This window comes from Myotis myotis, unplaced genomic scaffold (genome assembly GCF_014108235.1).
Source record: "Myotis myotis isolate mMyoMyo1 unplaced genomic scaffold, mMyoMyo1.p scaffold_m19_p_3, whole genome shotgun sequence".
NCBI classification, from domain to species: domain Eukaryota; kingdom Metazoa; phylum Chordata; class Mammalia; order Chiroptera; family Vespertilionidae; genus Myotis; species Myotis myotis.
The window spans coordinates 153072046-153099819 of record NW_023416335.1 but is presented as its reverse complement, the minus strand read 5'-3'; the positions used below and the strand labels follow the sequence as shown (position 1 = coordinate 153099819).

The 27774-nt window shown below is 36.7% G+C and overlaps 1 protein-coding gene across 18 annotated transcripts in view; it reads left to right on the top strand.

Annotated features, from left to right (window-relative positions):
• Positions 1–27774, top strand: part of USP15 (ubiquitin specific peptidase 15) — a 126351-nt gene that overhangs the window by 23322 nt on the left and 75255 nt on the right. For 11 of the 18 annotated variants that reach the window (XR_004966070.1, XR_004966071.1, XM_036299529.1 and 8 more), the window contains exons 3-6: positions 2523–2653; positions 19127–19253; positions 23137–23282; positions 25094–25155. Coding sequence is in view for 14 of the 18 variants with exons in the window: in XM_036299529.1 (XP_036155422.1) it covers positions 2523–2653; positions 19127–19253; positions 23137–23282; positions 25094–25155 (466 nt within the window). In the remaining 4 variants the exon portion in view is untranslated. Of the gene's footprint in view, positions 1–2522; positions 2654–11610; positions 11761–19126; positions 19254–23136; positions 23283–25093; positions 25156–27774 lie in introns of those variants that run through there. The other 7 variants (XR_004966072.1, XR_004966073.1, XM_036299548.1 and 4 more) reach the window with 4 other exon arrangements.

Genomic DNA, 27774 nt, shown 5'->3' with positions numbered 1-27774 from the left:
CTGGTGTTCAGTGCACACCATAGCGAGTGATCAAACTCCTGGTCTCCCGGTCGAACTCCTGTGGGGACAATTTGCATATCAGGCTTTTATATATATATATAGATAATGAAATCCTACTGAGCAATTAAAAGGAATGAAAAATATATATATGACTGGTCGACCGGTCGCTATGACTCACACTGACCACCAGGGGGCAGGCGCTCAACGCACAGGCATGGAAACATAGAACATACTGATGAATCTCCAAGGGAAGGAGAGAGGGGAGGGTGGGAAGAGATTCACCAAAGATCTTATATGCATACTAGAGGCCCGGTGCACGGATTCATGCACCGGTGGGGCCCCTCGGCCTGGCCTGTGGGGATCAGGTGGAAACTGGCAGTCCGACATCCCCCGAGGGGTCCCACATTGCAAGAGGGCGGAGGCCAAGCTGAGGAACCCCATTGGTGCACCGGGCCTCTTGTTGATACATAAAATCATGAATGAATCTCAAGATAATTATGCAGCATAAACGAAGCTATATAAAACAATACATAGTATTTTTAGCTAAGATTCTAGAAAATGCAGACTTACCTATGTTAGCAGAAAGCAGACACAATTTTCATATACAAAGCACAAATAAGTGGTTTTCTGACAATAGGAAGGTTGACTTGGATCGCCAGAAAAGAGAGATTACAAAAGGCTACAAGGAAAACTTTGCAGGTGATGGATATGTTCATTTTGGTAGTGGTGATGGTTTCACACTGTTATTGATATGTCAAAACTTACCAAACTGTACATTTTAAATATATGCAGTTTATTGTATATCCATTATATACCAGTAAACACAGAAGTAACAGATATCAGCTATTCTGTTTTTAGGGATGTTTTCTCCCTTTAAAAATAACTATTTCATTTTGACTACTAGATACAAATAACTGTTTACATTCTGATATATAATAAAATCATTTACTCCAACTCTCGAATTGGAAAACAACATTGAAGTCTTAATTTTAAATTTTTTTTTCTAAGTTTTCTTTGAAACATTTTGTTATAGTGAAAGAAAATGGATGATAAAGTAAAAGGATTTGAATCCAGTCTCACTAATTTTCTGTCTGTGTGACCTTGGGCAAGTTAAAAATACCTAAATCTGTTTACTAATAAAAATGGAGATATTTCATAATAGTGGACAATTAATTGAAATAAAAGGATTTTCTATAATATTTTTTACTATACCTGCAATTTTCTGGATATATGATCTTGGGCAAGTTACTCAATCTCCCTGAATATATTTTCAAATCTAAAAGGAAAATACCTATTTTATAGGATTGCTTTGAGGAATGACTGAGATAACATGGTTATCTGCTGCGTTATATATCATAGTACATTACCCATAGATGATTACCCATCATCTTCAGAATGTTCTGAAAATGTGTTGCAAATTTCAATTTTCATCAAGAATTTAAAAATGACAAGTAAGGTTTAAAAAAACTGAGTTTAAAAAGTAATACTTCATTTATATCTGCTATTGAGGTCCATATTATAAAAACCAGAGATTTTTCCATTTCTGCTCTATATGAAACATATTTTCTCAAATTTGGTATGATTCTGTGGCGACCATGAGGTGATCCTAGATAGAATAAATAACCTTCTCTTATTCCCTTCAGCAGTTTTCCTGCTTCTTACTTAATTTATATTTTTATATCTAATAAGAATAGTATGTTCTTATTATTGAAATTCTACCAAGAGCAATTTGGTTTTCCATGCTTGATCATGTAAGACTGGCTCAGAATGAGAGAATCCCCTTTATGTTGTCTGTAACTTAATAAACTATTTCTGTGTCTGTACTTTGAAAATTGATGTAAAGGACCAGATAATAATAAGTGAATCTCTAAGTAGGACTGTGTGATATAGGTATAATTCAAGATTTCTGGCCTGCTCTGTAATAAATTTTTAGTTTAAACAGAATTTTGAAAGTGGATCATAGAATTAGAATCACATCTGAAAAACGACTTCCACTCTTCTCTAGAAAAGACTCTAGATTATGGGTCTTCTGGAATAATGATCTGATTCACAGGATGCCCTCTTGTGATTTCCATCATGGTTTCCAGCCCCATGTACTTTGGAGTCATTGTGAAAGGTTATTGATTTGTTTTTTGAGTTTCCTTCATCAGCTAATGCTAGAATGACAACTATTACCGTGTGACAGATTTCTGATACTGAAAATATTTGGAAAACACTTTTTTTGAGGCCCCTTGGCTAACAATTATACCTTACTATATTTTTTTAGAGACTAATAAAAAAAATTTGTGTTTTCAAACATTGTTGCTTCACTAATGTTAAACATTGGAACTTTTTAAAGCAACAGTTTATTTTGAAATATATAGATTTAGATGTGAGCCTCTTCAGAGCTTTCTTTAGAACTTATTTAAATATTTTAATTAGTTTTTATGAGTTTAAGTAATTTGTGATGTATACAGCCATAGTGTTTAGAGGTATGTACTGTTGTTTCTTTTTATGTATTGAATTTGTTTTTCCTTTTACAGATGGTGATGCCCAATCACTTAAGGAGCATCTTATTGATGAATTGGATTACATACTGTTGCCAACTGAGGGCTGGAATAAACTTGTCAGCTGGTATACATTGATGGAAGGTCAGGAACCAATAGCACGAAAGGTACATATTAAAAATAACTGATGAGAAATGTTTTTCTTGAACAATTCACATTTTATTGTTAATTCAGTGACTTGTGAAGCCTTGTCAATTATCTTTGAGATAAAGACCAGCAAAATGTTACTGAATACTGTGCAACAACAACTCTCATATACTATATACCAGCCACTGTTACAAGCACATAAAAGTAATCCCTCTTTACTCACAGTTTTGCTTTACATGGTTTCAGTTACCCACAGTTAACCATGATCCAAAAATATTAAATAGAAAAATTCAAGAATTAAACAATTCATAGGTTTTCAGTTGCATGCCATTCTACGTAGCATGTTGAAATCTCACACCTTTTTTGTAATTTTATTTTTATTGATTTCAGAGAGGAAGGGAGAGAGAGATAGAAACATCAATGATTAGAGAGAATCACCAATCATCTGCCTCCTGCACACCCCCCACCGGGAAACCTGGGCACGTGCCCTTGGCTAGAATCAAACCCGGAACTCTTCAGTCCATGGGCCGACACTCTATTCACTGAACCAAACCAGCTAGGGCTCATACCTTCTTGCTCCATTTTGCTGGCACTTACCCAGGTTATATTGGTTATTGTTAATCTCTTACTGTGCCTGATTTATAAATAAATTTTATTATAGGTATGTATGTAAAGGGAAAAACATAGTATATATAGGTTCAGTACTACAGTGGGGCCTTGACTTATGAGTGTCCCGACTAACAAGTTTTTTGAGATACCAGCTGTCTCTCAGCCAATTTTTTGCATTGAGTTGATAGAGTAATTTGAGTTAACGAGCTCCTTAACGAGCTCCGTCTCCGAACGAATTAAACTCGTAAGTCAAGGCGCCACTGTATTCATGGTTTCAGGCATACACTGAGGGTCCTGGAATGTATCCACCATGGATAAGAGGGTGTTACTATACATTATTAACTAAATTAATCCTCACAGAAAACCTTATGAGGAATATTATCTCCATTTTATAAATGAGGAAATGAGAACAGAAGTAAGAAAGATTCAGGGCCTTTTAGAGATACATCAGTTTACAAACTAAGGCAGCCTGACTATTTTCTTAATCAGTGTGCAGCACTGCTTTTTTGGCAAAACAATTAGAAAATAAGAAAGAAAATAAAACTTGAAAAAATACATTGCAATCTAATTTTTTTAAAACCTGAAAATGCACATCTTTTTTTACTATAAAAATCACCCCTTTAAGTAAAAAATTCAGTTGTTTTTAGTATATGCATAGAGCTTTTTACGAATAAGCAAAATCATTTTTTTACATTTTCATCACATTTTACATTTCCGACTGAACCAATTTCATCCCAAACAATTTCAAAGGCCCAAAACATTAGATCATATGGATAAGGATCATTGTACTTTGGAGCTTTCTGGCAAGTTCCATCTGAATGAAGACTCTGATTTCTAGGAACCATTCAAAAAGCTTCTTAACTATACAGAGAGAGAAAGTAAAAACAGACAGATCACCACCACTAATGGCTTATCCAGCCCAAAAATTGAGAGTGGCATGTCTTTAGAGTCCATTCCAATTAAGAAATTTTTTTTAATTTAAATTTTTTCTTGTTTAAAGTATGACATATGGCTCCTTCTTTCCCCATTGACCTCTCTCCAGCCACTCCCATCCCCCAGCACATGCCCTCACTCCCCTACTGTCTGTGTCCATTGGTTATGCTTATATGCATACATACAAGATTTTTGGTTGATCTCTTGTCACCTCCCCCCCCAATCCTTCCTTGCCTTCCCTCTGAGGTTTGATGGTCTGTTTGATGCTTCTCTGTCTCTGGATCTACTTATTTTTGTTCATTATATTCCGCAAATGAGTGAGATCATGTGATATTTATCTTTCTCTGACTGGCTTATTTCGCTTAGCATAATGCTCTCCAAGTCCATCTATGCTGTTGCGAATGGTAAGAGTTCTTGCTTTTTTTACAGCAGCATAGTATTCCATTGTGTAGATGTATCAGTTTTTTAATTCACTCATCTGCTGATGGGCACTTAGGCTGTTTCTAAATCTTAGGTGTTGTAAATTGTGCTGCTATGAACATAGGGGTGCATATATCCTTTCTGAATGGTGTTTCTGATTTCTTAGGATATATTCCTAGAAGTGGGATTACTGGATCAAATGGGAGTTTCATTTTTAATTTTTTGAGGAAACTCCATACTGTTTTCCACAGTGGCTACACCAGTCAGCATTCCCACCAGCAGTGCATGAAGGGTTGCTTTTTTTTCACATCCTCGCCAGCACTTGTTTGTTGACTTGTTGATGATAAGCAGATGTCTTTCTTATTCCTCATTTTTAAATTTTACAATTATAATCTAGAATAATTAAAAATGACCAATTTTCTTTACTTTATGGAACTAAAAAGTCATCCCATAGTAGAAGAATATCCAATACTTAAAGTAGATCTCTCAAAATTGCACAATTTTTTGATGGTGTATTTGGATAAAGAGGAGCATGGGGGAAAAGTTGTGGGGAGAACCAGGATCTCTGAGCATAATTATTTGGGGATTCTTTTTCCTACATGGAAAGAATTAAAAAGGTGACTTATGTAACACAGGGTATAAACCTCTAGTAACCAAACCATATTTGAATTTATTTGGAACAGATGCTACGAAATTGCTGTATTCACTATTTTTATTTGTATTTGTATATTTATGGCTTAGGTTAGAATTGAATCTTCTTTCCTAAATAGAATGTGAATGTACCTTTGATTTAATTTACTTTAAGTATAGTTCCTTAACTTCACACAGCTTTTTCTTATAGTCAATTCAAAATTAGGATTCTTCCCTTTTAGGAATGTTAGCCTTATATGTATAAAAAGGTCTATCATGTTACTTATATTGCTGGAGAATTGAGTATTTTGACCATTTAAAGGATAGACTAGCTATAAAACTGTCCTGAAGAAGAACTTTATTTCTGGTGTAAAGGAAAATCTGTGTCTGAAATATTTTCAAATGTGTTAAAACTGTAGTATTACTTTAACCTTTATGGTACACTTTTCTTCCTTAATAAATGTGGCATATTATACAGACAAAATGTTATTATTAATGGTAAATGGATCAGCCAACAACTTCATGTCATTACTTTTTTTCAAAGAGGTTTTGTTGGAGTTTTTTGAAATTGTTGTGTGATAAGCAAAGTAAAACAAAAAAGAAAATCAGACTTTACACAGGTAGAAAGAAAACAAGCTTAACAAGTCTGCTAGGAGATCATACATTTATTTTTTTATTAAGGTAGTTGGAATTTATTTATAAAGTAATTTTTAAACTTTAGTATGCATAAAATTACCTGGAGTTTTTATTAAAATGTGTCTTCTTCCAAAATTAAATCAATAAGCCTGGGAATTTCCAATTATGCTATGCCCCACATGACTCTGATGCTAGTGGATCTCAGTTGAGGAATTGACTGGTCTTTTAGGGTCTGAAGCCCAACTTTGACTTTTACTAGTCTCTGATTGAAATCTAGGGTTGGTAATACCCCTAGCTGTTATCCAGAAACAAGTTAATCATCTTCCTGGACCACAGATTATCTCTAAAATGTTTTATTTCTAGACATTCAGTTAAAAACAACAAAACAACCAGACAATTGAGCAGGAAATACAATGAAACCAAAACCCAAGAGAAACTATCCTATATAATGAAGAGGTAATAAGCAAATTGACTGTCACCCCCTCGCACAAGATAGCCGCCTTCATGTGGCCACTAGATGGCCACCACAAGATGGCCGGCAAGCGAGGGCAGTTGTGGGTGATCAGGCCATCTGGGGAGGGCAGTTGAGGAGGGACCAAGCCAGCAAGGCAGGGCAGTTTGGGGCGACCAGGTCAGCGGGGGTAGGCAGTTGGGGGCGATCGGGCCAGCAGGAGAGCAGTTAGGTGTTGATCGGGCTGGCAGGGTAGTGGTTAGGGGGTGGTCAGGCTGGCAGGCAGAAGCAGTTAGGGCAGTCAGGCAGGCAGGCAAGCGGTTAGGAGCCAGCAATCCCGGATTGTGAGAGGGATGTCCAACTGCCGGTTTAGGCCCGATCCCTAAACCGGCTGTCAGACATCACCCAAGGAGTCCCAGATTAGAGAGGGTGCAGGCTGTGCTGAGGGACACCCTCCTTTCCCTCCTCCCCCAGTGTACGAATTTCGTGCCCCGGGCCTCTAGTAGACAACATAAACAGACAGACCCATGAGGAAACCAGATAATGGAGTTATCAGACATAAACGTTAAAATATTGTGCATATTATTTTTTAAAAAATATAAAAGACAGAGTTGAAAAGAAGGACAAGGACAGAACTGTTAAGAACAAAATTAAATTCTAAAACTGAATAATATGAAAAAATTAAGAATTAAGGACTTAATGTTTAGATAAAATACTAGATTAAAAAAAGAAAAAGACAGAATTTGTAAAGAAATGATAATATGTGTAAAGTATACATATTAAAGAATGGAAAATATAGAAAAAAGCAAAGGGACACATGGAATACAGTGAATAAGTTTATCATACATATACATGAACTCTTATAAAGAGAATAAAGAATGGGGTGAAAGTAATTCTGGAGGTAATAATAGCTGAGAATTTCCTAAAACCAATGAAAGGTATCATGCTACAGACTCAAGAAATTTTGTGAATCCCAAGCTGAAAAAAATATATAAACAAAACCATACTCGGTAAATCTGTTGAAAAGCAAAGGTAAAAAGATATTCCTTATTGTAGCCAGAAAAAAAAGATATGATACCTTCAAAGTAAGGATATAACAAAGAAATGATTTCTCAAAAAAAAATGGAAGAAAATACTTTTAATGTGCTGAGAAAAAATAACTGCTACCCTAGAATTCTATGACCAAAGAAAAGATCTTTCAGAAAAAGCTATTTTTAGATAAATAAGTTGATAGAATTTTATCAGAAGATCTGAATTAAAGGAAATGTAAAACAGTCTGCAGAATGGAAGGAAAATTACTCCATATGGAAACTTGGAGACACAGAAAAAAATGTAGACTGACAAAAGTAAATATTGTGGATAAATCTTAAGACACTGTTTAAAATAGCAACAGTTTCTTACAGGGATGAAAATATGTATTAAATTTTAAGTACATAACAATATTAACATATAAATTAAGATAGTAGCCTCCAAGATGACCCCCAATGATCTCCTCCTCCTCATACCCACATCCTTGGGTAGTCCCCATCCATACTGTACCAAAGTCTTGTTATTGTATTAGTCTGGGTAGCTCGTAACATATAGTAGACTAGAAGCTGGTGCACAACATTCGTGCACTGGGGGAAAAGGGGTCCCTCAGCCCAGCCTGCACCCTCTCGCAGTCCAGGAGCCCTCGAGGGATGTCCTTTCCAACTGCTGGGCTTAGGACATCCTTAGTGCTGCCACGGAGGTGGGAAAGGCTACCATCACTGCCACTGCGCTTGCCAGCCATGAGCCCAGCTCAGGGCTTCTGGCTGAGCAGCACTCCCCTGTGGTAGCGCACTGACCACCAGGGGGCAGCTCCTGCATGGAGCATTTGCCCCCTGGTGGTCAGTGCTCATCATAGTGACTGGTTGTTCTGCTGTTCAGTTGATTTGCATATTACCCTTTTATTATGTAGGATGTCATGACATGCCACTTTCAAGATTAGGTGAAGGGGGTAAAAGGGAACAAATTTCTAGTTATAAAATTAAGTCATGAGAATATAATGTATAGTGGCATGCCACTTTCAAAATTAGGTGAATGAGTAAAAAGGAACAAACTTCCAGTTACAAAATAAGTCATGGGGATATAATGTGTGGGGATTATACTTAATAACATTGTATTGCCTGTTTGAAAGCTGCTGAGAGAGATCTTAAAAGTTCTCATCACAAGAAAAAATTTTGTAACTATGCATGGTGACAGATGTTAACTAGACTTATTGTGGCACTCATTTTGCAATATATGCAAATATCGAATCATTATGTTGTACACTTGAAACAGTCTTTTATGTCAGTCATACCTTATTTAAAAAGAAAAGCTTGGGTTATAAAAGACACCTTGGCTTACACCCTGGGTGTGCATGCCCTTGTGCTTTCTTATTTCTTAGTCTGGGAAATTCAACTGCATGCTCAGACAGCCTTTGGAGGGCCTCATACAGTAAGAAACTGAGATCACTGGACAAGAGAGGAACAGAGGCCTAACAACAATCATGAATAAGCTTGGAAGTGAATGCTCCAGTCTCATTTGAGCTTCCAAATAGTTGAAACCCCAGCTTGACAACAATCTCAAATAAATCCCAAGCCAGAACAACTCAGCTAAGCTGCTCCAGATTCTTAACCCAAGAAACTTTGTGAAGCTGCTAAATTTGGGGGTAATTTATTATGCAGCAGTAGATAGCTAATACTGACTTTGATATCTGAAGGAGTGTGCTGCCTAAAAAAACGTGGAATGTGATAATGTTTTTGGAACTGGGCAGTGGGTAAAAGCTGTAAGGTCTTTTAAGAGTATTAATGAAAGTCTAAAGAGCCTTGAATAAATTGGTAGTAGGATTTCAGAAATTGAGTAGGCTGCCAGTGAGGACCTAAAAGAAAGTGAGGAAACCTTGAAGAAAGTGGTCTTTGTTATAAGGTGCTGGAAAGGTTAGCAATACATCAATTGCAGTAAATTGAAAGGTTAAAAAATATCTATCTATCTATCTAATGAACTGAACAATAAGCCAAAATGTTGAAAGGACTATATAGTCAGATGTGAGAAGAGAAAGAGAAGGTAAAGACTCTATACTAATAAAAGAGTAATATGCTAATTAGACCGGGAGACCTTCCGGATGTCCTTCTGGACAAAAGCTGGGGGCTTGGCCAGCCTGCATACCACCCCCAAACGGCCCTCAGCCCCTCGCCCAGGCCAGCCACACCCCCAGCGGGGACCCTCACCCCAATGGGGTTGTGGCAGCATGTAAACAGCCCTCAGCCCCTCTCCCAGGCTGGCCACGCCCCCCACAGGGACCCTCACCCCGATGGTGGTGTGGCCAGCCTGCAAATGGCCCTCAGCCTCTTGCTCAGGACCACCCCTCCCCCAGCGGGGACCGTCACCCCAATGGGGGTGTGGCCAGGCTGGCTATGCCCCCATCAGAAACCCCCACCCTGATGGGGGCGTGGCCAGCCTGCAAACCACCCCATGCCAGTTCCTCCCCCCAAGGGGACCCTGACCCTGATCTGGGACCCCCTTCAGGGCAGACCAAACGGCCCCCACCCATGCACCAGGCCTCTATCTATACTAATAAAAGGGTAATATGCTAATTAGACCAGGAGACCTTCTGGACGTCCTTTTGGACAAAGCCATGGTGGTGGGGCCAAGGCAGAGGCAGTTAGGGGTGATCAGGCCAGGAGGGGAGGGCAGTTGGGGGTGATTATGCCGGTGGGTAGGGCAGTTGGGGGCAAGCAGGCTGGCAGGGAGGGCAGTTGGGGACGATCAGGCTGGCAGGCAGAGTGGTTAGGGGTGATCAGGCAGTCAGGCAGGTGAGTGATTAGGAGCCAGCAGTCTTGGATTGCAAGAGGGATGTCAGACTGCCAGTTTCCTCACTCCTGTGGGATTGGGCCTAAACCGACAGTCTAACATCCCCCGAGGGGTCCCAGATTGGAGAGGGTTCAGGCCAGGCTGAGGGACACTCCTCCCCCACCCCCACCCCCCCCACCCCCCGCACGAATTTCATGCACTGGGCCACTAGTGTTACATAAAAAGGAGGCAAGACTTCCTAATTTTGAAGATTTCTAGACTCTCCAGATGACAGTGCTAAAACTTAAATGTTTGAGCAAAGATCAAACTTAGGGCACTCTCAATAAAGTATGATCTGAAGTTGAAGCCTAGGATGTGATTATAAAATTCATTATTAAGACCTCAGAAAAGTTAATGGTGGTATCTCACAGCTCTGTTCACACAAAAGGTCTTTAAAGAATTTATGAAAAGATGCTCACCTTCATTAGCTACTAGTATAAGAGAAATGCAAATCAAAACCACAGTATGATACCACCTCACAGCTGTTATCAATAAGACAAGAAATAACAAGAGGTCGAGAGAATGTGGAGAAAAAGGAACCCTCAGACACTACTGATGGGAATGTAAACTGATATAGCCACTATGGAAAACAGTATGCAATTCCTCAAAAATTTAAGAATAGAGCTTCCATATGACCCAGCAATTCTTCAGGGTATCTGAAATGTTTGAAAACATATACTGTAAATATATATTATTCACAGTAGCTAAGACATGGAAACAACCTAAATCATTGATAGATGATTGGATAAAGAAGTCGTGGTAAAGATATACAATTGGAATTACTCCTTAGCCATAAGAAAGGGTGAAATATTGCCATTTGTGACAATATGGATGGATCTTGAGAATATCATGCTAAATGAAGTAAGTCAAATGGAAAAGGATAAGAGCCATATGATTTCATTCATGTGGGATATAAAACTGAAAGCAACAGAGACAATGCCTCATCTCTCCCAGTGTGCACAGCTGTCCTGCGCCACTGCCTAGTCCAGCCGTGGGCAAACTACGGCCCGTTTGAAATGAATAAAACTAAAAAAAAAAAAAAAAAAAAAGACTGTACCCTTTTATGTAATGATGTTTACTTTGAATTTATATTAGTTCACACAAACACTCCATCCATGCTTTTGTTCCGGCCCTCCGGTCCAGTTTAAGAACCCATTGTGGCCCTCGAGTCAAAAAGTTTGCCCACACCTGGCCTAGTCAGTGGTTCTTAACCTTCTCGCCCTTTAAATACAGTTCCTCGTGTTGCTACTTCATAACTGTAATGTTGCTACTGTTATGAATCGTAATGTAAATAACTGATATGCAGGATGGTCTTAGGCGACCCCTGTGAAAGGGTCGTTCGACCACCAAAGGGGTCGCGACCCACAGGTTGAGAACCACTGGCCTAGATAGCTATACATCTGGGTGCATCAAACCTCCAAATAACCTTCTGATTATCCCCTGAAGGACTCAGGTATCTAGGCCACCTGACACCCATCTGACATTGTTATCCAGATCACTGGACATAACCAGACCTCCTGACATCCATCATTTAGACCAGCGCTTGCCAACCTTTCGGACCTCACGGACCACTAGTGATCCGCGGACCACCTTTTGGTAACCGCTGAAACTACCTGTCATCTGACTGATAACCAGCCTGGACCAATCTTAGGGCTAAGACTGCAAGTCTAGTATTTCTTTAGAGTGTACTTTTTTACTATAAGAACTCTTAACTTTTTTTCTTCTTTAGAACACTTCTGGGTTTTTGCCTAGCTGTTTTCCCAGTTTGTAAACTCTTAAGGCCCTTGAACAAATCTTTATTACTTGTTTTAAAAAAAGAAAGCAACAAATGAACAAAACAAACTTATAGACACATACAACAATATGAGGTTACCAGAGAGGAAGGATGAGGAGGGTAAAGGAGGTGAAATATATAGTGACAGAGGGAGACTAGACTATGAGTGGTAAGCACACTATGCAGTATACCAATTATATAATAAAGAATTATTGACTTGAAACTTACATAGTGTTATTAGCCATGTCACCCCAATACATTTAATTTGAAAAAAATTGCTAATAAAGGTACTAAGTATTGGTAAATATATTTATATCTTTTAAGTCTGTTTTAATCTAGTTTCCCACCTCTTCTCTCACCTTGTATTTTTATTTATTGAATAAATTGGGTTGCTTGATTTGCAGGAAAACAAATTTTGGAATATACGTCATACCTCCTTTTAACATTTGGGCTTCTAAGAAAAATAAGGCTTAAGAGAAGCTTAAGGTCATTGCCCCTCAGCTTAAACCCAAGGTAGAGAGGACTTACCTAGAGGACATTTGTGTGTGTGACTTGTCTAATGGAATGAACTCCAGTGAAATCCACTTGAGACCTACAGTGTTTTCAAGAACCACTGCCATCTTGAACTGAAAAGACAGTATAAAACGAAAGGTCTTTTACTTCCCAGACAAGCAGGAATCAGACAAAGAGTTTACTCAACAGTAAACACATGCTAACTTTCACGAAAAAAGCATGACTCAGAAAACAGAACCAAATGTTATAAAGAGTCATTTTCAGGAAAGGGCAGAAGTGAGTCTTAAGCAAAGATTGTCCAGTATTTGCCTAGGTGGATTTCAGAATTTCTATGGGCCTCCTCTTTCCCCCCCTTTTTTACAGGAATATCTAAAACATTACCTTCTGCATGCCCCATTATTTTATTCTGGGTGTATGTGGGACAGATGACTTACAACTTTGTTCACAGGCCTATAGATCAAGGGGAACTATACTCAAGATGCTTAAGGAGCTATATCCAAGGATCCTCATCTGTACCTGGATTAGATATAGATGACAGGTTTCTGAACTTTGAGTTGATGTTATAATGGAATGAGACTAGTGGGAGCCTTTGCAGGGGTTGGGTGTATTTTGCATCTTGCAGGGAGAGACTATGACATATTAGGGGCTAGAGAATGGACTGTGGTAGCCAGCCTCAAAGATGCTTCCCAGTGATCACCACCACAGGGTATTCGCATGGGTGTGTAACCTCCCACATTGGATCACGGTTGGTTTATGTGACTGTTAAAATATGGCAGAAGTGGTAGTATGTCAATTCAGAGTTAGTTTACAAATATACGGGTAGAAAAGAAAACAAAAAACAAATATACAGGTAGGTTTAACTTGGGGTGCTCTCTTTCTCTTGGATCAGTCACTCTGAGTGAAACAGCATGCCATGCAGGCAGCCTACAGAGATTCACATGATGAGGAACTGAAGTCTCTGTCAACAGCTGTAGAGGAACTGAGGCCTGCCAACAATCACATGAGTGAGCTTGGAAGCAGATTTGAACGACGTGATTAACCACCTAATAACATGCATAGCACTTAGTGCAGAAGACAAATTTATTTTGTATTCTAAAACTGTCTAATATTTTCAACTGAATAATAATACAACATAAAAGGGTGACTAAAGCCATCCTTAGAAGGAATTTTATAGTTAAATGCATATATTGGAAAGAAGAAATACTGAAAATCTGTTGTCTCAAGAAGTTAAGAGAAGAAAAGGAAATTAAGCCTAATCAAGAAATAATAATGTATAGTAGACATTAATAAAAAAGGAAAAGAAAAAAAACACTAAATGAACAAAGTTTACTCATTGCAAAAACAGTAAACTTAGGCCAGTAAAATAAAGATGAGTCCTGGCAAGACTGGTTAAGAATAAAAAGAGAATAGGCAAAAATAACCTTTTTAGGAATGAAAAGGGGACATCATAGCAGAGCCTAAAGACTTTTTAAAAAGATTATGTTTCTGAACAGCTTCATGCAATAGCTTGAAAATTTAGCTGAAATGGACAAATTTTTACAAAAATACAACTTAATGTTGAAACAGTGAGAAATAAAAAGTCTTCATTGCACTTTGTGATTAAAGAAATAGAATCATTAAATGAAAACCTTTCCACAAAGTAAAATGCAGGTCTAGAAGGTTTTATCAGTATATTCTATCAAATATTTAAAGAAGAAATATACCAATCTAATTCAAACTTTTCCAAAAATAGAAGGCATACTTCCTAACTTATTTTGTGGCTAGCATAAATTTGACACAAAACCTTGAAGGGCATTATAAAAAAATCATTACAGGCTAGTCTTACTCGTGTACATGGATAATTTCTAAACACTATATTAGCAAAGCAAATCCAGCAATAAGTAAAAAGGGCAAATAAAAATGGATAAGCTGGATTTTTAAATGCAATTTTGATTTAATTTTGAAAATCACTTACAATTTTGGTATCAGCTGAATAAAGAAGAAAAATAATCTCAATAGATACAGAAAAAGCATTTGATAAAATTCAATATTCATGTATGATTTTTTTTTAAACTCATAGAAATAGAAAGCTAGGAGCAGAAGCTATGCAAATGTACCTATTGGTAAAATATTCAAAACTCTCTCAGATCAGGGACAAGACAAGGATAACTATATTAGAGGTTTTAGCCAGTTTGGTGATCAAAGGAAAAGAACTGAAAGAATAAAGGTTAAAACATAAAAAATAAAAATGTAAGACATTTTATATGTTGAAAATTTCAAAAAAATTATAATGATAATTAGAATTAATTAAGTTTAGCAAGATAGCTGGATATAAGGTCAGTATATAAAAGTCAGTTACATATCAGTAGCAAATAAAGTTGAATTTTAAAATAATGCTTGTAGCATCAGACTTCTTAGAAATAAACCAACAAAAACTGATTTTCTACTGAAAAATACAAAACATTACTGAGCAAATTTTTAAAAGACCTAATGAATTAATGGCCATAGGAGTCACCATTTTCTGTAAAGGGCTAGATAGTAAATATTTTTAGCTTTGCGAGCCAAAATGGTCTCTGTGGAACCTACTCATCTCTGCTGTTTTGGGTGCAAAAGCAGCCATAGATGATACATAAATGAATGAGTATGGCTGTGTTCCAGTAAAATGTTAAAAATAGATGGTGAGTCAGATTTAGCTTGTAGGTCATAGTTTTCCCACTTCAATCGAGGCACTGATTAATTTATGCTTACCAACATCCCAAGAAAGGGGGTAGTTAAATATTATTTGCATCTTATTTAGAATACATCTCAACATTTATGAAGTAGTTAGTAAATATTGCAAAAATGAAAAAATAGACAAAGTTTCAGTTAAAATATATTGAAGAGACTTTATTAATTGTAATATGTCAATTTTATTTGGGATCTGATTCAAACAATGTATTAAAAATAAGAAATTTTGAGACAATTTGAACATTGACTAGATAATTGGTACTAAGGGATTCATTTAAATTATGTTAGTTGTGATAATGGTATTACATTTTTGAAAAGACGCATCCTTAAATATTTGTAGATAGAAAATAACATGTAGCATTTGTTAGTATTAACAGCTACTAGTATGATTTCATCTTTGTGTTATACTGCTCTACTTGTCTGTCTTTACCACTAGGTATTCTCACTCTGACTCCAGAGCCTAAGTCTAATTCACCTGTGACACCTAGCACTAAGTATAGGTGCTTATTAGTAAATGCTACAAAAATGAAGGTAGCTCACTCCTCAAAAATAGTAAATGTGTCCATTAGGCCTAGTGTTACCAAATTGTTGTTGAGTAATGGATTTCTTTAGAAATTACTTTCTGTTTCCAGAGGGGGTAAGAAGGCATTATTTGGAATGAAATAAAGTTTCTGTAAACTTTCATACATTAAGTTTATTAAATATATTTCATGGCTTTATACAAAATGTTTTCTAATATTCACAGCAAGATGAACAAATGGAATTTATATTTATTTAATTCAGCATAAACTTGTATTTCCCTCACAAACTCAGTAAAGAGGCTTTACCTTCTATGTGGCCTTGAATTAATGGAAATATGTAGTTTTTAATCCTCACCCAAAGATGTTTTGATTGATTTTAAAGAGAGAGAAAGCACGGGGGAGGAAAAGAGGAGGAGAAAGAAACATTGATGTGAAAGAGAAACATTAATCAGTTGCCTCATGTACTCACTGCTACTGGGGATGGAACCTGCAAACTTTTAGTGTATGGGATGATACTCCAACAACTGAGCACCTGGCCAGGGCAGAAATACTTTTATATAGCTATCATAAGTCTTATATTTTGGACAAGGAGCCAGATTTTACCTTGTGCTTGCTCCTTATTTATAACAACACTAGAGGTCCGGTGCATGAAATTTGTGCACTCAGGGGAGGGGGGCGGGGGCTCCCTCAGCCCGACCTGCACCCTTTTGCAGTCTGGGAGCCCTTGGGGGATGTCCAACTGATGGCTTAAGCTGGCAGTCAGGCATCCGTAGTGCTGCCGTGGAGGTGGGAGAGGTTCCCGCCACCACTGCTGCGTTCGCCAGCCATGAGCCTGGCTCAGGGCTTCTAGCTGAGCGGCACTCCCCTTGTGGGAGCACACTGACCACCATGGGTCAGCTCCTACATTGAGCTTATGCCCCCTGGTGGTCAGTGCACATCATAGCAACCGGTCATTCCACCTTTCAGTCAATTTGCATATTAGCCTTTTATTTTATAGGATAATTTACTTAGAAAACAAACTATTTTAATTGTCACCTCTAATTCTGAAACATAACTATTATTTTTGAATAGTAACCTTCCAGGCTTGAATTTCAAATGTATGTTTTAATGGTTATAATAATAGATAAATATAACTTTATAACCTGTTTTTGTAAGCCTGCTTCTTTCTGTTAGTCTTCATAGCCACCATTTTAAATGATTATTTTCAGTGCAGACATTCTTAATGAACGTAGGAAATTTTATATAAATAAAAATAAAAGCTATGTTATATAAACAAATAATTTACATATGATCATAACATGAATACATAAATATGATAATTTTCTGTGCTGAAGTGCTATAATCATTCATATAGTATGGTTCTTTTAAATCAGAAATAGTTGGAAGACAGAAATATTTTTTTAAAAGAACAGCTTTTTTTGTTTCCTTTAAGTTTTTTTTTTTTATAAAGTATGTGAAACCTAAAACTTGCCATTTTAAGTACAAAAGTCAGTGGCAGTAATTACAATCAGGATGTTATGCAACCATCACCACTATTTCCAAAATTTTTTATCATCCCAAACAAGAATAGCTTTTTAATACACTACTTTAGAAGTACTGTAATATCTTATAAATATATTCATAGTATTCCAAGTAGTGATATTGAGTGTTTTAGTAATGTATGATATTGTCAGAGAGAAGAAAAAAATGAGAAAAATTCTGAATCCCAGTGAAGTGTGGATTTTGAAATTATCCTGATGGTATTTTTTTCACTGTTTATAATAACTTTCTAACAGTTAAATCACCAGGGGTTTTTTCAGAAAAATATCTGTTAGTGTTATTAAAATTAATTGCTTTTAAAAAAAAGAACTATGATTATTTAAAATATATATACCGCCATGTAAATCATGAGGAATGTTCATATTTTTTATTACTTTATCCTGTTTCTGTATTCCATTACCTGATCTGTTGTTGGTCATTCCATTTTCTCCCCCATAAAAATGAGGCCTGTAGTTTTTATAGCAACTCATCAATTATTAGTAGCTACCTTAATATATTTTAGGATTCTTTTCTGATATTGAGTCCTAGAACAAATTTTTTGATAGTAATATTTGATTCCTAGTTTTTATACTTTGCTACAAGCAATCTTATAAAATAAAATGATGTGGTATCTTTTGCTACATTCTTAACCTCAAAATAAGCATAAAGAGATAAAACATTGTCTAACTTAAGAGTTAGACAATTTACATATTGGTTTGTAAAATGAATTAAGTTAATTAATAGAAGGAGAGGCATAGGCTGTTAACCAGTTTTAGAAATGCAATAGGAGGACTACAGTGAGGTGATAGTGGGTTTAGAGGCTGGAGGAGGGTATAGAGGACATACATGGGGATGGACGGGGACCTGAGTTGGTGTGGTGAACACACAATGCAGTGTACAGATGATGTGCTGTAGAATTGTGCACCTGAAACCTGTATAATTTTGTTAACCAGTGCCCGCCCCCATAATATAATAAATAAATGCAGTAGGAGAATATATATGACAAAGTATCATAAAAATTATGTTGGGTTGGACATTAAGTGCTAGGTAAACTACATTTGAAGTTTTTGAGCTAAAACTGTTTCCCTACAAGTGAAAGAGAAAATTTTAAATCCCTTACTAAAGTGATGCTAAGCGTGTGAGTGCAAGAGTCATTTGGAGCCTCCCTTTTTCCATATTTGTCTAATGTATCACATATCAGGCTGATTACTATTTTCAGCAACAGTATTCATGACTGAAACCCTACAGTTAACCTTTAGAAGAGCAAAAGGAAATATACTCATTAAAAAGGTGACCCTAATGTACACATACTTTCTATCTTTCTGCTTTATTGCTTGCATGTTTAAGCAGCTTTTTTTATTTTCATTTGTTGCGTAGAATTACTAAGTGTGCGTTTTAAAGATCAAAGTCATCTGAGGATGGTAAACTAACATATCAGGTATAGCGCATAGCTAAATAATTTGGCAGCAGTAATTTTAAAATATTTGTTTTAACATACAGAGTGAGACAGCTATTGCTAGCTGAAATTGTATAAAACTTATTTTAAAAAGTTTTCAGCTTGAGATCAGTACTAAAAACTATAAATATGTCTGTATCTTTAGTCAGAGTTGTATTTACATTTTGAGTAAACTTTTTTGTTATAAGTACTGAATGTATTCATTGTGTACTTAAGTATTTTCATAGATCAGTAGAATACCTTTCCATACTATTAGTGTTTAATATTATTCATATTCTGTTAAATATTAAATTTTCTAAAAATGTTTCTTGCCTTTTCAAATAGTTAATATTTTTTATATTGATAGATTTTACTAGTTATTGTTTTCCATTGAAGATCTGTGGCTTTTTCTAAGCCTCTTTAGAAAATGTATTCTGTTAGAGACAGTGAAATATATTGAGCCATAGCTGACACTGTTTTGTTTTGCTTTTTCAGGTGGTTGAACAGGGTATGTTTGTAAAGCACTGCAAAGTAGAAGTATACCTCACAGAATTGAAGCTCTGTGAAAATGGAAACATGAACAATGTTGTAACTAGAAGATTTAGCAAGGCTGACACAATAGGTAATGCAAGATCTGTTAAATCATTGCTATTAGAAATTTAATTATAATTCTATTTGTTAAATGTTACTGGATGATAATGATGTTAAGGGTCTGTATTTAACATTATAGATTTCCAAGCTTGATGCACTATGTCTTAGCTTAATGTTGAATTATTTATGGTTTCTAAGTTCACTTTACATTATTAAATGAAGTTAATATTTGTGCCATTTTACTTTTTTAAAAGCATCAAATTATTTATGTTTTACTTTAGCATTTGAAAATGTGTATTTTGTTTATAACAGGATTATAAATTAAAGAACTTTTATGATGAGTAGATTAGGGAATTAAAGTTTCAAATAAAAGTGTATCTAACTCCCTTTATATATTTATATGTCTACATATCTGTGTGTGTGTATATATATATATATCTGTCTGTGTATTATATATATATAAATGTACATTGAAATTTATGTAAAATTTTTCATTCTATTTGAAGGCCATATCTATCTATACTAATAAAAGGGTAATATGCTAGTTAGACCAGGTCAACTGGCCATCTTCCGGACATTTGACTTCCTTCCACACAAAGCCATGGTGGTGGGGGCCAAGGCAGAGGCAATTAGGGGTGAGTTCAGGCTGGCAGGGGGCTAGGGGTGAGATCAGGCTGGCTGGGGGTTAGGGGCGATCAGGCCGGCAGGGGAGGGCAATTCAGGGCGATCAGGCTGGCAGGGGAGGGCAATTCGGGGCAATCAGGCCAGCAGGGGAGGGCAGTTGGTGGCAAGATCAGGCCGGCAGGGGAGGGCAGTAGGGGCGAGATCTGGCCGGCAGGGGAGGACAGTTGGGGGAGAGATCAAGCTGGCACGGGAGAGCAGTTGGGGGTGAACTGGCCTGCAGGGGGGGACAGTTGGGGCAACCAGTCCTACAGGGGAGGGCTGTTGGGGGTGCAACCAGGCCAGCAGGGGAGGGCAGATGGGGGCGAGTAGGCCGGCAGGGGAGGGCAGTTGGGGGCGCGACCAGGCCAGCAGGGGAGGGCAGTTGGAGGATTAGGCAGGCAGGCAGGTGAGTGGTTAGGAGCCAGTGGTCCTGGATTGCGAGAGGGATCACCCTAAACCAGCAGTCAGACATCCCCAGAGGGGTCCCAGATTGGAAAGGGTGCAGGCCCAGCTGAGGGACACTCCCCTGTGCATGAATTTCGTGCACCAGGCCTCTAGTTGTAATATAATATCAAGAATATATTGAGTGAAAAGTTTTTTAAATCAACGATTAGTAATTGAATCACAAATTTTAGTACTTTTGATAAAAAAAGATTAAAATAGCCAAAGCCGGTTTGGCTCAGTGGATAGAGCGTCAGCCTGCGAACTGAAAGGTCCCGGGTTCGGTTCCGGTCAAGGGCATGTACCTGGTTGCGGGCACATCCCCAGTGGGAGATGTGCAGGAGGCAGCTGATCGATGTTTCTCTCTCATCGATGTTTCTAGCTCTCTATCTCTCCTTTCCTCTCTGTAAAAAATCAATAAAATACATTTTTTAAAAAATTCAAAAAAAAAAAACAGCTTAAAATAAAAATCAGAAACAGTAGTTATTTTCAAATAAAGTTACTAGAAGACAAGCTTAGTCATAGTAATTTGATCTTTTTGGAAAATGTAAATAGACATTGGAGATAACACTTAATGCAGAACTCCTCAACAAGGAAGAGAGGTTATAAATTATGGCACTGTATAGTTTTCCTTGTTGGAAGCAATCATTAAGTACACTTAGCTTACAAGTAAATAAAAGTATTTCTATATGTCATTTGACTTTTACCAGTCACCCATTTCACAGCAGGAAAATACTTTTAATCTATATTTTTCACAGGATATCTTTCAGTATCCTGTGCTTTTTAATACTAATGTTTTCACCAATAAAATATTGTGTGTGATTTTTTTTTTCCGCCCTCTTTATTTTGCCAGGACATTTCAATAAACTTACAGTCACCTTTCTAAAATGAATGCTTAAAATATTAGGAATTCCAGATATAACTATCATATTATGAAAAAATTACTTAACTTTTGAATTTCAAGATTTGTGGAATATCATTAGGAAAAGAAAACAATGCTACATACTAAATACTGAAAGTTTTCAATATAATACAGTAGTGTGCCCTTATTAATGGAGCTTATGTTCCAAGACCCCAAGTAGATGCCTAAAACCAGGGATAGTACCAAACTCGATATATATCTGTACTCTGTTTCCTCATATACAAACATACCTATGATAAAGTTTAATTTATAAATTAGGCACAGTTAGAGATTATGCTGTTTAATAAAAGGCTAATATGCAAATTTTCCCCTCAGGAGTTCTACCAACCAGGAGTTCGACTGCTCGCTATGACTTGTGCTGACCACCAGAGGGTGGCGCAGAACGAAGGAAGGCCCCCATCTGCCCTGATCGCCTGCCAGGCCTAGGGACCCTACCCATGCAAAATTTTGTGCACCGGACCTCTAGTTAACAACAGTAACTACTGATAACTAATAGAACAGATATAAGAATATACTATAATAAAAGTTATGTGAATGTTGTCTGTCTCAATATTTTATTGTACTACTAGAGGCCCGGTACATGAAAGTCGTGCATGGGTAGGGTCCCTAGGCTTGGCCAGCGATCAGGGTCGAGCAGGTTCCCCGCCTCCTCTATTCCTTGCTCCCTTAGCACCTCACTACCGCCCCTGGTTGCCCACCATGTTCCACACCATGCCCTAGTGGTCAGCCAGTGGTCGAACTCCTGGCTAAACTCCCGAGGGGACACTTTGCATATTAGACTTTTATATATATATAGATAGTCACCTTTTTACTTAAAAGAAGCTTTTTACATCTCTGACGTATCCAAATTGCCAGCATCATTATTCTTGCACTATGGGGCCATTATGAGTGACTGGCAGCAGGTAGCATATACAGCATGGATGTGCCATACAAAGGAATGACTCACGTCCATGGTAGGACAGAGCAGAGAGCTGAGATTTCATCCTGCTACTCAGAACACATGCAATTTAAAATTTATGAATTGCATTTTTCTGGAATTTTCCATTTAATACTATTAGACCGCAGTTGACCACAGGTAACTTAAACTTCAGGAAGCAAAACTGCAGATACGGGGGTGAGGGAGACTACTGTCTATAATATTACATTAATCATGACATTAAAATCTGTACAATAAGAATCTATAAATCTATCCAAAGAGTATAGTCTATTAAAATTAATTCAGCCCTAGCTCATTTGGTTTAGTCGGTAGAGTGTCAGCCGGCTGACTAAAGGGTCCTGGGTTTGATTCCAGTCAAAGGCACATGCCTCATTTGCAGGCTTGATCCCCAGTAGGGGGTGTGCAGAAGGCAGCTGATTGATGATTCTCATCATTGATGTTTCTATCTCTACCTCTCTGAAATCAATAAAAATATATTTTAAAACAAACTATTTAAATTGTAAATTATACTTAATTTAATATTAATTGTTCTGAAATTAGTTATGTCATAATTAAAAATTTCCATTTGTAATATCTCTGAGTCATACTTTATTTTCTAACTCATATATCATCAAAAAATCATGTTGATTTTATATATAAAAATAAATTAAAGCTATATGACATAAATTATACTTTGGTGTTAATATGATTGAACTCCTCTACCTTTTGAGATCTCAATTTCCCTAAGTAATCATCTGTCAGAGTTATAATTACCATTTTCTTAAAAAGCACACCTGGTCTTAAAAATCTTGTTTATTGTTGTTTTTTTACATATTTTTTTACATACTCGTTCACCTATTCTTACTATCATATCAGTATTTTAAATTTGGGACTTTTATGCTGGTGAGCACTTAGGTCTACGTGGTATATATTTAAATGCTATATTTACATATCTTTTCTCCTTAAATTTAGATACAATTGAAAAGGAAATAAGAAAAATCTTCAATATTCCAGATGAAAAGGAGACGAGATTGTGGAACAAATACATGAGCAATACATTTGAACCACTGAATAAACCAGACAGCACCATTCAGGATGCTGGTTTATACCAAGGACAGGTATTGTTTAGTAGTACTGTTTATTTTAAGCATACCATACATGGAGCTTTCTTAAGTCACAAACTTTTTGGACATCTGACATCTATAGTGGGTCCTGTTGGCTCTCACTTCCTTTTTCTAACTCATTTCTTCCTTATCCTTGCTGGACACTTAACTATAACTTTCTATTTCCCTCTTTGAACTTGAATATAAAAAGAAATGTTTCCATTAAAAAAAAAACAGCTAAATAAGATGGGTCAGCCAACTTCTATAAAGGATTAAATAGTGAATATTTTTGGTTCAGCCATCTCTATGGTCTCTGTCACAACTACAGCTCTGCCGTTGTTAGTATAATGAAAGTAACCATAGAGAGGATATGTAAACAAATGGAAATGGCTATGTTCCAACAAGCTATTTACAAAAGCAGTCAGTAAACTAAGTGAACTATAATTTGCCAGCTCCTGCTAGAAGGTATCAAGCTCCAATTTGTTCTTTCTTTATGATATAATCCAGAGGAATGAATATGTTGAAAAATGAAGACATTTAAACACAATCAGCAAGTCCTACTGATTCTGCCTTCTAAATATTTCATTAATCTCTGTGTCCTTCCCAGCCCTTATTTAACAGATCTCTCTGCCTCCAGTATTTGGCATGTCCACTTTCAATCTTCCATATTTCTATAAATAGACTATAAAAACAGTTATTTGATACTTTAGCCATTATGTTCTTAGTGAAATCTTAAATTTTTAATATGTATTGCAATTAAAGGTAGAGTTATCCGATTGAAGCTGGAGTAAGGAACTTGGAACTCTACTAGTTCGTCAATATTCCCCTCCCAAACCAGCCAACTCTCTTTCTTGTCTACCAATAGACCTCCACCTCTCTCCTTGGTTACCATTCAGCAGGCCTTGTGGTAGCTCTGGGGGACAATTTTAAATATATAGTTTTATTTCGTTAACTCTTTTCAGTGATTGGTCCTGTGTAATGACTATTATTTTTTTAATTACGTTAGAAAAACTGAGGCTTCAAGAATTTAAATAATTTGATCTTACTGCTAGGAATGCATTTATCACATTTTGAAATAGGAATGTTTCCAAAAATGTGCATTAAATTTTCCAGATTTTAGCCCTAGCCGGTTTGGCTCAGTGGGTAGAGTGTTGGCCTGTGGACTGAAGGGTCACAGGTTCAGTTCTGGTCAAGGGCACATGCCCAGGATGCAGGCTCAATCCCCAGTAGGGAATGTTCAGGAGGCAGCCAATCAGTGATTCCCTCTCATCATTGATGTTTTTATCTCTTTCTCTCTCTCCCTTCCAGAGAGGAGGGGAGAGGGGTAGAGAGTTAAAAACATCGATGAGAGAGAAACATCCATCAGCTGCCTCCTGCACACCCCCTACTGGGGATATGCCCGCAACCAAGGTACATGCCCTTGACCGGAATCAAACCAGGGACCCTGCAGTCTGCAGGCCGACGCTCTGTCCACTGAGCCAAACCGGTTTCGGCAATTTATTTTTTTACTAAAATTGAAAGTACCCTTGTTAGGAAGTGAAACAAATATATATTGAAGAGTTTGCTCCCCAAAATGAGTGGTCCTTATCTTTCTCGTGTGTGTATGTGTGTGTGTTCAGTTGCTTAGTTTTTATATTTTGTTTCTTAAATTTTTGTCTCCTTTGCCTAGCTTTGGAATCAAAATACAAATATCTCTTTACCTTATATACTGTGTGCTTTAATTAATCAAAGGGTTACTTTAGTTTCTTAGTGAGTTCAGCTAATCTTTTAAAACTATTTTTAACATTGGGGTTAAGACAAACACTCTTACTGTGTCATATTTGTAGGTGTTAGTGATAGAACAGAAAAATGAAGACGGAACATGGCCAAGGGGTCCTTCTACTCCTAAGTAAGTGCTCCCACTTTTTATGGTATATTACATGATTTAGAAGCCTTTGATTTGAGATAATGAAATCCAGAATGATAGAAGAATCTCATTGTGTGTTGTACGTACCTTCTTTATATTTTAATATTTTTCCTCAGTATAGAAGTTATGTAAATTTGCATGTAATGTGCTATTACTAAAAAGGCTTCCAATTCAAATCTCTTATAGAATAAGGTGTAGTATTAATGTTATGTTATATAGTCTAATACAGTTAAATCACTATTAAACATTTTCTTTAATATTTTGTTTCAGGCTTTTGATATTTCTCAAGTGTCTGTTTAAAAAAATGTTCTTTATCACAATGATTTTGATGTGAAAATAATATTTTTGTTTATTAAAACGTGTTAGAATATGAAAGCACAAGTAGAGATACATGAGTATAAGAATTGCTTTTAATAGTAAATGAGGACTGAAAAATATTAGAAATATTTTTAAACGTTTTTTAAACTGTGGTAAGATCTATTCTCTAAACAATTTTTTAAGTTCACAATACAGTGTTATTAACTATAGGCACATTGTTGTACAGCAGATCTTTAGAATTTATTCATTTTGTACAACGGAAACTTTATTCCTGTTGAACACTAACTTTCCATTTCTTCCTTCCCCCAGCAATTACCATTTTACTTTGTTTCTGTGGGTTATACTAGTTTAGATACATCATGTAATTAGAATTATGCAGTATTTGTCCTTCTGTGAAGTTAATTTTACCTAGCATAATATCCCCCAGGCTTATCCATGTTATCTCACAGGGCAGGATTTTCTTTCCTTTTTAAGATTGAATAATATTTCATTCTCTGTGTTTATCACATTTTCTTTATCCATTCATTTGCTAATGGAAATTTAGGTTGTTTCCATATTTTAGCTACTGTGAATTGTACTGCAGTGAACAAGGGAGTGCAGATATTTCTTCAATATACTTATTTTGGTTCTTCTGGATATATACTCAGAAGTGAGATTTCTGGATCATATTGTATTTCTGTTTTTAATTTCTTAAGGAAACTTCATACAGTTTTCTATAGCAGCTGCATTATTTTACATTTTCACCAATAGCATGCAAGGATTCTAATTTCTCCACATTCTTGTTAGCACTTATCTTTTGTTCTCTTGATAATGGTATGAGGAGATAATCTTGTGGTTTTGATTTGCATTTCTACTATGATTACAGATATTGAGCATTTTCATTGTATGCCTTCTTTGGAGAAATGTCTACTTGAGTCATAGGCCCATTTTTTGATCTGTTATTTGGTTTTTAGCTATTGAATTGTAGGGGTTCCTTATTTTTTTGTACGTTATCTCTTTATCAGATATGTGGTGTAAAGATTTAAAAATAGCCCTGGCTGGTTTGGCTCAGTGGATAGAGCTTCGACCTGCGGACTGAAGGGTCCCAGGTTTGATTCCGGCCAAGGGCACATGCCTGGGTTGCAGGCTCGTTCCCTGGTGGAGGGCGTGCAGGAGGCAGCCAATCAATGATTCTCTCTCATCATTGATGTTTCTGTCTCTCTATCCCTCTTCCTTCCTCTCTAAAATCAATAAAAATATATTTAAAAAAAAAAAAAGATTTAAAAATAAAGCCCGAATCCATAAAACTTCTAGAAGAAATCTTAAGGCAAATGCTTCATGACATTAGTCTAAGAGGTGATTTCTTGGTTATGACACCAAAAGCATAGGCACAAAAGCAATAATAGATGGGACTATATCAAACTGAAAAGAAACAGTAAAAGAAACAATCCAAGTGCCCTGGATGATGTGGCTCAGTTGGTTGGAGCATCATTGGGTGCACCAAAGGGTCGCTGGTTCCATTCCCAATCAGGGCACAATGCCAAGGTTGCAGATTCAATCCCTAATCGGGGCACGTACAAGTGGCATCCAATTGATGTTTCTCTCTCATATTGATGTTTTTCTCTGTCTCTCCCTTTCCATTCCTCTCTCTCTAAAATTTAAAAAAAAAAAAAATTTAAAGAAAGAAACAACATAGTGAAAAGGTAACATATAGAATAGGAAAAATATTTTGAATGGTTTTAGAATCATCAGTTCATCACTCCATTATCAAAAACACTTAGGACATGGCTGATGTGGCTCAGTGGTTAAGCATCAGCCTATGAACCAAGCGGTTGTAGTTTGAAACACATTGGTGTTTCTGTCTCTCTCTCTCCCTTCCTCTCTGAAATCAGTAAAGATATATTAAAACACACACACACACTTAGGGCTAGTTATATTTTTGTCAATGTTTTTATTGATTTGAGAGAAACACTGATATGAGAAAAATATCTATTGGTGCCTCCTGCATGCCCCCTATTGGGGATGGAGCCTGCAACTCAGACATGTGCCCTGACCAGGAATTGATACATGGGAGGAGGCTCAACCAACTGAGCTATACCAGCCAGCTCAGGGCTAGTTGTATTTTAATATTCAGATTTCTTATGCCTTTGAGAAGAAAATATGTCACATATGCCCCTATTATTTTACATTTCAGTAGAGTCCAGGGATATCTGTCATAATCAAGCACATTAAATTTCAGCAAATATTTACACTGGATAGGATAAATAAGGACTATAAATATCCTCATATTGGTTAGAGTACCCT